Source organism: Rattus norvegicus, chromosome 11, assembly GCF_036323735.1.
Source record: "Rattus norvegicus strain BN/NHsdMcwi chromosome 11, GRCr8, whole genome shotgun sequence".
Taxonomy (NCBI): Eukaryota; Metazoa; Chordata; class Mammalia; order Rodentia; family Muridae; genus Rattus; species Rattus norvegicus.
Genome location: NC_086029.1, coordinates 50,646,920 through 50,660,998, shown reverse-complemented (window position 1 = coordinate 50,660,998; position 14,079 = coordinate 50,646,920). Strand labels below are relative to the sequence as shown.

At 50.2% G+C, this 14,079-nt stretch overlaps 1 protein-coding gene across 13 annotated transcripts in view; it reads left to right on the top strand.

The window, feature by feature from the left end:
• The window catches only part of Prdm15 (PR/SET domain 15), a 57,652-nt gene that overhangs the window by 30,626 nt on the left and 12,947 nt on the right, over positions 1-14,079 (top strand). For 6 of the 13 annotated variants that reach the window (XM_063270570.1, XM_017598097.3, XM_039088807.2 and 3 more), the window contains 11 exons: positions 602-731; positions 1,884-2,080; positions 2,307-2,401; positions 2,767-2,854; positions 6,518-6,685; positions 8,097-8,191; positions 10,426-10,557; positions 11,381-11,515; positions 11,991-12,154; positions 12,847-12,926; positions 13,222-13,341. In XM_063270570.1, coding sequence (XP_063126640.1) covers positions 602-731; positions 1,884-2,080; positions 2,307-2,401; positions 2,767-2,854; positions 6,518-6,685; positions 8,097-8,191; positions 10,426-10,557; positions 11,381-11,515; positions 11,991-12,154; positions 12,847-12,926; positions 13,222-13,341 — 1,404 coding nt within the window. Of the gene's footprint in view, positions 1-601; positions 732-1,883; positions 2,081-2,306; positions 2,402-2,766; positions 2,855-6,517; positions 6,686-8,096; positions 8,192-10,425; positions 10,558-11,380; positions 11,516-11,990; positions 12,155-12,846; positions 12,927-13,221; positions 13,342-14,079 lie in introns of those variants that run through there. The other 7 variants (XM_063270569.1, NM_001427299.1, XM_039088803.2 and 4 more) reach the window with 3 other exon arrangements.

Below are 14,079 nucleotides of genomic sequence, written 5' to 3'. Positions count from 1 at the left end.
TCACAGAGCCCAGGGTCCATCCCCAGCACCACAGAAACTGAGCACGATGATGCAAGACTAGAATTATATCTGTTAGGAGATAAAAGGATCAGACATCATAGTCGTCCTTGATTACATAGTAAGTTCAAGGCCAGCCCTAGCTACATCAGATCCTACTTCAAGAAAACCAAACAACAGTGGTTGAATTTTTTTTCTGTATAAATCTTCATGTTTCATTTTATCTCATTTCTGATGTGGCCCTAAACAGAATATTTACTCACCCTTGAACATCCTCAAGATAACTAGTCATCCTCGTAAATCTCTGTCAGAGCTCATTTAATAAGCTACAAGATCTGGCTGATGGTGTCCTGGGCAGAGACAGGAGAATCTGAGGTCATGTGATGCTTGGGCTGTACAAGGCATGTAGTGTAACTTTGATTTGGATTAGAAACATTATACCCTCTTTAAATATAGATAAATGTTTAGAATCTAAAATGTTCTGCTTTTGTCCCTACTGCGTCCACACTCAGGATGCGCTCCCCCAGGGCGGTGCTTCTCCTGGGTTTTGTTACAGTCTGCCCCCTACACTAGTGATGACCCTTTGTCATACCCTTTTGCACAGAGCATGTGGCAGAGATCATAACCGAGGTCCCCCCCGATGAGCCTGTGAACGCAACACCAGATGAACGGATAATGGAGTTAGTCTTGGGGAAGCTGGCCACCCCCACAAGTGAAGCCAGCTCAGTGCCAAAGTAAGTCCTGATTGTACATGGCTGGTGCTCGGGGACGGAGCCCAGGGAATGGCTAATTGGTACGGAAGGGAAAGAACCTCCCACCTTTAATCCCCACAGCCGAGCCGGGCATTATCTCTTCTGGCCAGCAATGCACGTTCTGAACTCTAGGAGTTTCCTAGTTTGTTCACTGTGAGATTTTTTTTTTTTCTTAAAACACAAATGACAGAAAATTCACCATCACAACTCTTTAAGGACAGGGTGTAGACACTGGCTGTCCATCTTCCAAGTTTTTTATCGACCCAAACTAAAACTAACCGTCCCATTCTGCTTTCTGTCTGCAGGCAGCTCTAGCCATATCCCCACGCCAGCAGGGCGCACAGTACTTGCTTTCTACGAATAGCTCGTTTTGCTCAGTACATATCCTCCTATGCCATAGCGTGTCTCCAAATCTCTGTAAGGCTCATGTACTGAGCATGTACTTGCTTTGTCTGCTCACCCATGGGGGATCCTGAGGGCTTTGCCCCAGCTATGTGAGCAGGGCTGCTATGGTTCAGCAGTTGCTTATGCTTGGATAAAAGTTTCACATCTTGCTCTCCTTTCTTTTTTGTGAGCACGGGAAAGAAATGTTTATACCGCAGTTAAAATTCCCTTGTGAGTCTTTGCCCTGAAGTTGACTCAGCTGCTGGTGTTTTCTATGCCCTTTGGAGTTGGCAGAATTCACCTGGTGAACCTGTGAAAATGTGGGTGTGTTTATTATTTCTTTCCTGTCTTACTGCCCAGAGGATTTCAAGCACTTACCAGAAAAAGCACACTTGACAGGATGAAGAAGCATTTAGGAGTCAAGTTCAGAGTCAACATAGAACATAGTAGAGTTGATACCAAGACAGGACAAAAGCCATAGACAGGGCTACCTTGTTTAGAACAAATGAAGCTCAGGCTTCCTGGTGGCCAGGGCTGAAGCAAGTGAACTGTTAGACAGCCCTGAGGCTAATGCTTAGAGTCTATGCTACCTAGGACCGGGTGACTCCAAGTTCTGCCTTCCGTCTTTCCTTATTCCAATCATAGCTGGGAAGTGTGGCTGATGACCTTTCTGAGGTGACGGTGATCGGAAACTTTGACTCTGAGGACCCAGCCGCCACCTCTCTGACCAGCTGTCCCTCTCTTGGGCAGGTTCTTACATCATCCAAGCAGCACCATTGCCCTCAAGAGGGGCTTGGTTCTGTCCAGCAGACATGGCGTCCGGCGGAAGCTCGTTCGACAGCTGGGTGAGCATAAACGCATCCATCAGTGTGGCACCTGCAGCAAGGTCTTCCAGAACAGCAGCAACCTGAGCCGGCACGTGCGCTCGCACGGTGAGTGCGCGCACGGTGAGTGCCTGCCCAGCCTACAGGGCAGGGCCAAGAAGGTGTGTGTCCATTGCTGGTCCTTGCTGCAGAGCTGCTGCAAGGGGTGGCCCTGTGGCTGCCTGTCCGCCCCCCACCCCCCAGCACAGGGGTGCCCTGCCCACACAGAGGCCTCATGTTTCAGAGATGGGTGCGCCTTGCTGAGAAAGGCCAGTGCAATGAATCCCCCTTCTGTTGGTTCATTCCTTAGGTGACAAGTTGTTTAAATGTGAGGAATGTTCGAAATTGTTCAGCCGTAAGGAAAGTCTAAAGCAACATGTTTCCTACAAGCACAGCCGGAATGAGGTAAGTGAACGCCCAGGCAACTGACTGAACAACTGTTTTCTAGAGGAAGAGCCGTGATAGAAGGGAGCTCTCAGTTTCCAGAGGGAGCCGCCCCCACCCCACATGCTTTCTGAGCCCAGCTTAGGCCGCTGCTTACAGAAACAGTAGGGACAACATGGGGGAACATGGTGGCTGATACTTTGGATGCAGTCACCTGCGTTTGGGGTTCTCTTTCTCTGGCAGTGGGTCAGCAAGAGTACTCCTACTAGAACAGAGAAGGAAAGCTGGTATAGCCAGCCCTAGAAGTTACTAGAACAGCACACAGAGGGGGACGCCTGTGTTGAACTCCTGCAGTCTTCCTTGCTGACAGTGTACCCTCTGAGCAGGTGGACGGTGAGTACCGCTACCGCTGTGGCAGCTGTGGGAAGACGTTCCGAATGGAGAGTGCACTGGAGTTCCACAACTGTAGGACAGGTGAGGCCCTAACACATATGCTTGCCCTTCGTGTTAGGAGAAAGGTTTCCACTGAGCTGCCTGGCCATCTCCCTGATCCTTTTACTTCAAGGAATGTGTCTTAGGGTTTTACTGCTGTGAACAGACACCATGACCAAAGGCAACTCTTATAAGGCAACATTTAATTGGGGCTGGCTTACAGGTTCAGAGTTCAGTCTGTTATCATCAAGGCAGGAACATGGCAACATCCAGGCAGACATGGTGCAGAAGGAGCTGAGAGTCTTCATCTGAAGGCTGCTAGCAGAACATTGACTTCCAGGCAGCTAGGAGTAGGGTATTAAAGCCCATGCTCACAGTGACACACCTACTCCAACAAGGCTACACCTCCCTAGGCCATGCATATACAAACCATCACAGAATGTAAGGAATATTCAGAACTGTCCAGCCATTGGAGATGTCTAAGGCAACTTTCCCTTAGTAAAGAAAGGATGGGTTGTCTCATGTCCATTGTGCATTCTCAGACCCTGTGCCTGAAGCTACTGTGATGCAGGACCCTCATCCTTGCTGACAGTTGAGCAGCAGTGTTGAGTTTGTTCTAGAAGTGTTTGAGAGAGAAAATGCAAAGGCTTGAGGTGGGAAAGGCCTACTACCTGCCTTGTTGGAGCTTTCCTTCCACCATCAGTCTCCTGCACCTGTGTCCCCTATGGGCATCCAGATAGATTCTGTTGCCGCCTGTCCCAGGTTGTTACGTCCTGAGCCTGTTTGCATCTGTCACTCTTCAGAAGGAAAAAAGCCATCTTTGTATGAAGCCCAAAGCTCCTGTGCTGTGAGCTGCCCATGCTGGAGGACAGCTGTAGTTGGGGACCACAGTACTCTCAGGCACTGTCTCTGTAAATGAATGGTGGAGGCTGTGCAGGCAGCAGGTAGGCCAAGGAGTGGCAGCTCCCTGAGGCCTGGATACCCTGTGCTAGAGAGAGCCTGAGTTCACCGGTTTCTGGGCTTTGGCCATGTGACCAAGTCACCAGAGGAAGTGTACAGGGAGGTCACCAGAGCCTTGTGTTCTACCTCACTCTGTGATTCAGACCTACAAGGCCATTCTGTACATTTGGCTCTGTTGTCAGGCTTCTGTCCACACTGGCGAATATCAGTGTCTAGACCAATTTGTTCTTTCTCTGTCTGCTGCTTTCTTTTGTCCTCAGCATGGGGCTTGCTCACTGTGACAAGGCTGTTCTGAGAGACAGGACAAGGGATTTCTGGAGGTTGCCTGTCAGTGACATGACCCATCTGTGTGGGAGCATCTGTACCCTGTGCCCTCACTGTCTTGTGTCCATGAGAATCTGGGCAGGTTCCCATGTGGTTCAGCCTCAGGCAGACTTTGTTACCTGGAATCGGTGCCACCTTCCTGTTGTTCCTCAGAGAGATGCAGAACAGGGTGAGAGTAACCCCAGCTTGAAGTCTAACCCTAACCCTGACCCTTAGAGATTGAAGAACTCTTGTTCCTATTTAAAGTTTAATGGTTTCTCCAGACAAGTGTGGAACAGAAAATGAAGAATCAGTTGCTGTGTGTGTTGGCTAAACTGTTGCACAAGTCACTTGTCCTTGTTAGGGGGTTATGGCATTGATGAACTGAAAGCAGGTTTTCTCCTGAGGCTGATTTCAAGGCTAGGAACTAAGAGTGAAGATGAACTGTTAGCTTTGAGACCCCGTGGCAGTCTCTTTAAGTGCTCTCGTGCCTTTTGTGGTATGAAGTTAGTACAGTGCGCATCCTCAAAAGACTTATAGAGGGCTGGGTGCTTCAAGTGCAGTATTTGTGCAGCCCATGCTGTCCAGCCTTTTCTGTGTCCCCTGTGCATTGGTTCCCCTCTCACTCTGTGTTTAAACCTAAAGAGGGCACTAACAGGTAGCAAGGCCCAAGTCAGGGCCCCAAAATACAGCCTCCCATCAGCCTGGCCCCTGGGAGTGCACTCTTTTGCTCTCTACCATATCCTGGAGCATTTACCTACAGGGCCTGAACATATCTCCAGTGACTGGAGTACGGGAGTAGGGTAGGATATCATTCCGAGGACTGGGTTCTTGTACCCAGTTATTGGGCCATCTTAGTTGACTGTGTAGGTGATCAGCATATCAAACAGTTGGAAGTAGGGTCTCCTTCCACATACCAGGAGAGGTTTGTGAGGGAGAGCATTAGAGCCCCAGCCAGCAGTGCTGCTTTCCATGGTTACTGATGCTGTTCAGAACCTATAAGGAAGAAGGCTCCTATGTTCTGTTCAGAACTCACCTGTGCTGTGAACACTGCTTAGGAGGGAGGCCTGCCTGTGCTGTGACCTGGTTGGGGCTTAGCAGAGCTGCTCTGTGATGTAGCCAAACAATTGAGAGAGAGGGTTGAATTATATGAATAGCATTTCACCTTGGGATTGTGAGTTGCATGGTAGGACAGGACACTGCCATGGTGTCGTTCTCATATGTGTTGAGGTTACACTGCCAGGTGCAGGTCCGGGTCTCCTGAGACTCATATAGAGCTTCTAGTCCATGCCCTCACAAGAGGAGCCATCCCGCTGTGGGAAAAGCTGTAGCTAGGCCACTGCTCCTGTGCTGCTGTGCCCCCAGGTGTGGTGCCCACTTGAAGGCCTTGTGTCTTTGTACCCTGGGAGGAGGAGAAAAGATGGCTGATTTTCTTCAGTGTTAGGTGGGTTGGCCTCTAGATGGCTACACATGGGATCTCCTGAGTGGAGCTCAAGACTTCCTGCAGCATAGGCCTCACTTGAGTAGTCCTACCAGCGGAGACGAGGGTTTTATAGGAAAACATTTGCTGAGACTAGAGATATTCTGCTCCTGAGAGAAGCAACAGCATACTTGTCTTTCCTGCTATCAGATGCATCCACATCCTGATGCAGGAAAGAGCAAGTGATTCTGGGAGCTGGTCCACAAGGAAACAAGGCACCCAGTGGATGAGGAACAGAGACTGCAGCACCAGGGAGAGGGGGCAGGGCCAGATGGTACAGCAGACTTTCAGAGGCAAGAACTACAACTTGACTGGCTGCCTTCCAGAGGGGACTTTGAAGTGGGGACCAGGATGTGAGGATGCTGACTTCTTGTAATGTGAATGTGTATGTTTATGTGCTGTGTGGTAAATAGGGGTGGAGATGGGTGTGAATGTGGTTGTCTATGTGTGTGTGCTCTTCAGTGTTAAGTGGGTTGGCCTCTAGACGTGCATGTATATTTATGGGGTATATATTGAGTGAGTATGGAGCGTGAGTCCACTAAAGAGAGGCCTAGGTCAAGACAGCTCTTCAGAAAGTTAGAGAAGTTGGGGTGTTGCTGTAGGGGTGCTATAAGAGGTAATCAGGCAGAGAGGAGACAGGCCAGCCATTGGCACTGTGCTGGAGAAGTAGGTGGAGCCTGCTGAGGACAAGGAGGCCACCTCTGGGTCTGAGGAAGCTTATAGTGCATTCAGATAGAGGGAGAGGAGCCTAGAGAGCTGTTGAGGCAGCCTCTCCCAGTGAGGAGAGTTGGCACACCCGTATATATTTGTACGTCTAGCTGAGCACACACAGTAGATGAGTTCTGGGCCACAGTGCCCCGCCGGTTTCCTGCCTTGATTGTGCGTTCACTCTGCTGAGGCACACATGCAGGATCCTGGTCAGGGGTGATTTACCGCATGTTGTGTGTTTGTTCTCTGGACAGATGACAAGACGTTCCAATGTGAGATGTGTTTCAGATTCTTCTCCACCAACAGCAACCTCTCTAAGCACAAGAAGAAACATGGGGACAAGAAGTTTGCCTGTGAGGTCTGCAGTAAGATGTTCTACCGCAAGGATGTCATGCTGGACCACCAGAGGCGGCACTTGGATGGTAAGCTTGGGGCCTGAGACACCTGCCTGCCTGTGACCCAGTGACCCTTCTCCCAGTCCTAGGGGCCCTAGGATAGCAGTAACAGTGCCGTGAGCAGAGAGAAGGAACATTGTTAATGGGCACAGGAGACTACTCTGTTGGCTGTTGAGTTAGGTGAAGTATTTCTTAGAGTACTTCTTATCACTGTGAAGAATGACTTCAGCGTGATGAGCTATAAGAAAGGTCATGATGGTGTCCTGCACATGGCCAGTTCAGCCATGTAAAGAGAAGAGAATGTGCTGGTGAGTACTGTTGGCAGAGGCCATCAGTCTACATGGTAGGTTATGTGAGGTCAGAGAAAGATCCAGCGGAGTCAGCTCTCTGCACACATGTGAGACAGCAGCAAGTGTAGAGTAAGAAGTGAAACAGAGGTTAAAATCAGCATTCTGGTGAAGGCTCTCATTACTTCCTGTTAAGAGTCACAGCCTCTTTGTCACTAGCACTCACTGACATAAACACTCGCAGGTTAGTGTTTGAAAACACTACAGAACACATTCAGGCTGTGTAGAAAGCATAGCTGTTAGATACATGCATATGAGTTTGTGAAAACAAGACAAGGTCATATCCTTAGTAAGTTCCTGCTTACACACACACACACACACACACACACACACACACACACACACACACAGAGTTCCATATCTGTTCCTACAGCAAGGTCTTATGAGGTTCCTAAGAGTATACTCCGGGCCCCTACCCAACCTCCCAAGAACCGTAGGCAAATCACTATACCTTAGTTTTCTTGCCTGTACAGGGAAGGTGATACTTGACCCTCTTGAGCTCAATGTCACGACTGGACCATGAGGTTCCTTCAAGCCCAACACAGACCAATTTTTCAGAACCAAGTATGTTGTGGCCCTTGCCAGAAGCCACTGCTTTCTGTGATCAATCTAGCTGGACTAGGTACACTACTCACATGTGACACACACTACTGCTGTGGGCAGCAGCTGGCTGCTCTGGAAGCTGAGAATACTCCTCACCTTGGTTCCACTCTCTGCTGTGCCTCCTAGTTCTAGAACCCGGAATCAGCCTGCTCCCTGATGCCGAGGTCACCAGCTCTGTATTCATATCAGATTATATAGAAATGCCCGAAGACACCTAGTTTCTCTCCTTAATTTAGAGATTGCCTGTTTCACACGAACGTTTGTTTGTTTAGTTGGTTAGTTGTTTGGTTGATTAGTTAGTTAGGTAGACAGATAGATGGAGTCTTGCTGTATTGCCCAAAGTGGCCCTGAACCCATGGGTTTAAGTGACTTCCCACCAGCCTCTTGCATATCTGGTACCACAATATTTCCAACATAGTTCCAAGGTAGTTCTGGGATCCAACCTGTGTTGTGTGGCCTCACATTTCCTGTCTGGTCTGGAACTTCAGGTGTGCGGCGGGTGAAGAGAGAAGACTTGGAGGCCAGCGGGGAAAGCCTGGTTCGTTACAAGAAGGAACCTTCTGGATGTCCAGTGTGTGGCAAGGTAATGTTCTGTAGGAACGTGGATGTTGGATGTCCCTGTTCTCTTAAGCTCAAGTCAGAGCTGCAAGCAGGGAGCATTGTCCAGGAAACTTGAAGGCATGTTCAGCCTACAGCATGCTGTCTCCTTGCACCCCCAGATAGCTATGAATCCAGCCTAACACAAAAATCTTACGTTAAAGACATAAAACATGTCCTAGTTAGGTTTCTGTTGCTGGTAAACTGTGACCAAAAGCATCTTGAAGAGGAAAGAGTTGCTTGTAGTCCGTCATGAAGGGAGGGCAGGGCAGGAACTCAGTCAGGAACTGGAGACGGGAAGCCATGAAGGATGCTGCTCACTGACTTGCTCTCCATGGTTTGCTCAGCTTGCTCTCTTACAGCACCAGGACAACTAAGCGAGGGGTGGCACTGCCCATGGTGAGCTGGACCTCCACAGACTTGCCTATAGGTGATCTAATGGAGGTTTTTCCTCAACTGATGTGCCCTTTTCCTAGATGACTCTAGCTTGTGTCAACCAGAAAACTAACCACTACGATGAGGATTATTTTTTGGCTTTCAGTTCTACTTGCAATTCTTAAGTGCTAACTTTGTAGACAATGCCATGTTTCAGTATCAAAGGTTAGATGCACCTGCCGACAACAGTGCTCAGGGACTAACGTGCGCACCCTGTGTGTTAACTAAAGCATCCCTCAGGTTGCACCGTCAGCATTTTGGTCTCCGCCACTGGGATTGGTTTACAAAGATCCACTGAGAATTTTTTTTTTTTTTTTTTGTCCTATCTACTCTGTGAGACATGCTGTCCTCTTAAATGACTGGACCTTGTCTCCACATTGAGGAGGTGAGATGCCCTGGGGCTTTATGCTGTCTGTGCTGGCCACCCCTCCTCAGTGTCTAGATAGTATTTTCTAAGTTAGTATGTTCTAAGGTAGGCTAAGTATTTTCATAGCTCAACCCGTGGCAATCAAGGTTAGGTTGTAGATGCTAGGGCAGCCTGCCTGGGCAGCCTGTGCTGTTGTATTGGTGCCTCACATGAGCTACCCTGGCCTGCTCATGTCTATGGTGCAGTTATCTGGAGCTCCGAGCCCCTGTCCTGGCTGCCACATATACATTGTCCCATTTGTCACACATGAGCGCCTGCTCTCAACCGGAATTGCCATTGCTTGTTCACTACACTCAACTTTGACAACTCAGGTAACTGGAAGTACTAGTTGTGTCTCCAGAGGAGTAGAAGTCGTGTCTCTCACTGCACGGAGCACATATTGGGGGATACAAGTTCAGTGCAAGTGTACACTTATGGGTTCTTGAGAGGCTCCTATACGTGTGACTCAGGCAGCCTCAGGCGTTGCTTAGAGAAGGAGCTACTGCTGAGCCTGTCAAAGCAGCACACAGTAGCTATTGGCATAGCGTAGCGTGGGCACCCGAGTACCACCACACTGGGGATGCAGCCCCTCATGGCTGGCTGCTCCCGACTCCCGACTGTGAGCATGTAGCAGCACTGCCAGAGCCAGTGATGCTTCCTAGAGCAAATGAGAAACCGTGCTTTCATGGTATTTCCTGGTTTCTTTCAACCCACAGGCAAGCCAAAGCCTGTGGATCAGCAGAGTAGCAAAGCCATGTGGAGCCTCTTAAACTCTGGGTTTGGGGGCCAGAAGGTGCAGGGAGAGGGAGGTGGAGTCTATGGCAGTAGATAAGTGGGCTCTGGGGCACCTCATCTGAGGCAAGCCCTGCCATTGGGTGCTCTGTGGTCAGTGGGACTCCTGGGTGCCTGACAATGGTTGCATGTCTGCTTTTTAGACCACGTCCTTCCAGCCCCAGATCAGGGTTGGCTTTGGCTGCAAAGTGGCTCCCAGAGGACTAGTGTGGACATAGGAGTAAATCTGCATCCGTTCTCTGGGCTGAAATAGAAAGCAACATGAAGCAGTATTCAAACTGAGTTGAGTGTCTTCTTTGGTGTCTTTTTGAGAACATTGTAGGTATATCTATCTGCATGGCTCCTCAGTAGGCGCTGTACCAGTGAGCTGCTTAACTCCGCATGAGCACTCTGCTGTACCACCATTGCAGCAGAGACTGGAACCAATGTGTCCTCTATTGTGGTGTGAGTGGACGTCTCAATCACCATAAGTCTAGAACTTACCATGTATTCTAAGTCTGGAGGTAGCTTGTCCTGTGGGCCATAGGAACCAGCTCATGTGTATGTCCAATAACTTAGCCCTCACTGCACTGGCTCCCTGTCCCTAGGTGTTCTCTTGCCGGAGCAACATGAACAAGCACCTGCTGACCCACGGTGACAAGAAGTACACCTGCGAGATCTGTGGGCGCAAGTTCTTCCGAGTGGACGTACTCAGGGACCACATTCATGTCCACTTCAAGGTGCGGGGCCCATACAGGTGGCACTTGGGGACCCGGCCCACCCTGGGGCAGGATCTCTTAGCACATAGATGAGGCACTCACCAGCAGCAGACTGTATTTCACAGCTGTGGAGCTGAAAGTTCAAGACGAAGGTGCTGGAAAGTTCACTGTCTATTGAAGGCGTCCTCGTTCATCCATCACTCTCTTGCTGTGTCCTCACAGGCTGGAGGGATGAGACTATCTTTGGAATCTTCCTTTTAAAGGCTATAATCCGACTTATGGGTGTCAAAACCTGTCATTCCCCAGAGGCCCTGCTTCCTCACACTGTCACCTTGGGGATGAAATTTTAACACATGGGCACTAGCTGGCTCTTCATCAGACGTACACTAGCACACCTGCTTGTCCAACTGTAGGGCCTGAACAGAGATTCTCCTTGTGTGGGGCCTGACAATTCCTCTTACCTGGGCCTTTCCCTGAACAATGGATGTAAGGAGGGTGGCAGTTTGCTGCCTCCCTGCATTAGGGAAAAGATGAGCAGTGCAGGACCCCCAGGTTGTTGAGAACTGGAGATGAGGACAGGTGGGAGAAGTACCTGTCTGAGTCAAAGGCCTAGTACAAAGTAAGCCTAGTCCAGAGCAGTGCTGCAGCAGTCTGGGCTGTCCTCCAGGACTTTGCCTGGGCAGAGCAGGATTTTGGGTGACTCTGAGAGCTGGTGAATGGCCAGGCCCAGTACCATCCATAGGGACACAGGTATAGCTCGCTAGGCAAACAACTGATTCCCTGAAAGTAATGACCAGCGTACCAGTTCACTGTGTTAGAGACCGGGTTTGTGGCTCTTCTGCAGGACATCGCGCTGATGGATGACCACCAGCGGGAGGAGTTCATTGGCAAGATTGGGATCTCCTCAGAGGAGAACGATGACAACTCTGATGAGAGTGCAGATTCTGAGCCACACAAGTACAGCTGCAAGAGGTGCCAGGTACTGCACACCCTGCCCCAGGCACGGCTTCCGGGGAGGAATCTGACCATGGAGTACAGGGAACTCAGCACTGTTTTGTACAATTTTCTCCACTAAAGAAGCTTGTCCCATATCACCTGAGCTTAGGGATGGTAACTGTGGGCCCCACACCCATCAGAACCCACTTGTGGTTTGGCACACAGGGCCAGTACCTAAGTAGCCTCACTGGTCCCTCTCTTGGTCCAGCCAGCCTGAAACTGATCCATGCTACACACGGCAGGGCGCATGCTTACAGGGAGGACGACTGAGCTCCAAGCAGTCTGTGGCCTGAGTTTCCATGTCTTCTGTTAAACATTCAGCTTCTGTGCAGATCCCGCCCCAGCCCCCTCCCTGGCATGAGTAACGACCCTCCCGGGGTGTCTGGCTGATACAAGTGTAGGTAGTAAAGATGCCCAGGATGCCGAGGGTCAGCAGCCTCCACCCTGTGCCCTTACAGCTCACTTTCGGCCGTGGGAAGGAATACCTGAAGCACATCATGGAGGTTCACAAGGAGAAGGGCCATGGCTGCAGCATCTGCCACCGACGCTTTGCACTCAAGGCTACTTACCACGCCCACATGGTCATCCACCGAGAGAACCTGCCTGACCCCAACGTGCAGAAGTAAGACTCTGTGCGGAAGAGGGAGACGGCAAAGCCGCAGTGCTCGGCTTAGCCAATCACCTGGGTCACCTTATGCCAGATATTTGGGGCACCTGCTCTTCCTCTGACCTCCTAGGCCATTTCTCATCCTCATCTTTTTCCTCACAGGATTCTAACAGTAAAGTATGTTGGCCTACTTGACAAGCCAGCACCTTTCCATCCTAAATAGGTTTCACTTATGCTACCCCATGTAAGAAGTCACTCCAGGGCTATGTAGTGAGCGACAGGATGACTGAATTCACCTCTCAGGGTTGCTGTGACCAAGCACCTCATACTTCCTAGTCCTAGCAAGAGTCTCATATCAAGTATCTCGGGGTTCCCCTAAACTCCTTGACTAGCGCATGGCATCGTCTGTGTTCTCGTGCTCAGCCTTCTGTACATGTCCATCTCTTGTTTCTTCCTCTTAAGGATTCTGTCTCCACATACAGCCACATCCTTATCTAGGACTTCAACAGCAATTGGAGGGACACAATTCAGCCCATTACAGAAGCTGAGATCATAACACCTTTTTGCCTCACCTCCATTGATAAAGGAGCTCCCATAGCTTTTCATAGCGAGGACCCCTCATGGCAGCTAAGGCCCTCACAGTGGGTGAGCCCTCAGGGGATGAGCCCTGCGGCTGTGGAGCTCCTGCGCGTTGCCTCTACTTTCAGGTACATTCACCCCTGCGAGATCTGTGGGCGGATCTTCAACAGCATCGGGAACTTGGAGCGCCACAAACTCATCCACACAGGTAACACGCTCCTGCAGTGATGTTTGGTGCCAGCCCACCTGCCCCTGCACCAGGATTGCTTCACCACTCCCCCTGGCTCCGTGTACACAGCACATCTTCTGCAGCTCTCATCCTGGCTTCCCTGCCACTTGCAGCACATCCTTCTGATCTACCTGTGTCCACTCCAGTCCTCAGGGCCTTCTCATGCCAAAGACTCCCGTAGAATATGTCTGAAAGGCAGCCCGCGTGTGCCTCTTGCTGAGACCTCTTTCTATCGGGGGCGAAGGCTTTCAGGCACTGCTGTGTTTGTTTACAGGTGTGAAAAGCCATGCCTGTGAGCAGTGTGGAAAGTCCTTTGCCAGGAAGGACATGCTGAAAGAGCACATGCGTGTGCATGACAACATCCGGGAGTACCTGTGTGCCGAATGCGGGAAAGGTGGGTGTGCCTGGAGCACCAGAAGGTCTCTGCGAGCCACAGGGTGTCCCTGGAGTTATGGGACACCCCAAGCCACTAGAGCATATTCAGCCTTGCACTCAGCTTGCTTATGATCATAATTCTAGACCTGAGCATAGATGTAGTCTGTGCCTTCACCTGGGGGGTGGGGTGGGGATGCTAGGAATCATGAGAGTCTCTTTGGCAAAGGAGGTCCAGGGTCCCAGGTACAGGAATCTTTCTCAAAATCACATCACTTACCACAAAATCATCCACAAGATATCTGTATGGCTTGCAAGAACAGCTGGATGTTCCAAGTTGATGATGATCTATTGTTTAAGATAGGGTCTCTGTAGCCCAGGCTGGCTTCCTGCTCCATGTGTAGCCAAGGATGACCTTGAGTACAACCTCTCTCCTCAAGCCCCTTTTTGCCTGGTTCTCCCTAGCTTTCCCTTCTCACCACATACTGTGTGGGTTCTCTCATCCCCCAGTCTCACGTAGAAGAGAAGCCCTGTGAGACCAGGGAGCTCTGTCTGGCATATCACTTAGTCTCCAGTCCTGGCATACACAAGTCAGCATAGTAGTTATGAGAATGAATGAATGAATGAATGAATGAGACCATGAGTAGGTGTTGGGACTGTGGGGGTAAGGTTTGTATCAGCTGACTGCAGTCCTTTGCAAAACAGGCAGACAAGCAGTGGCAGAGGGCAATACTGGTGCTACTGTTTGAGCAGAGCCTGA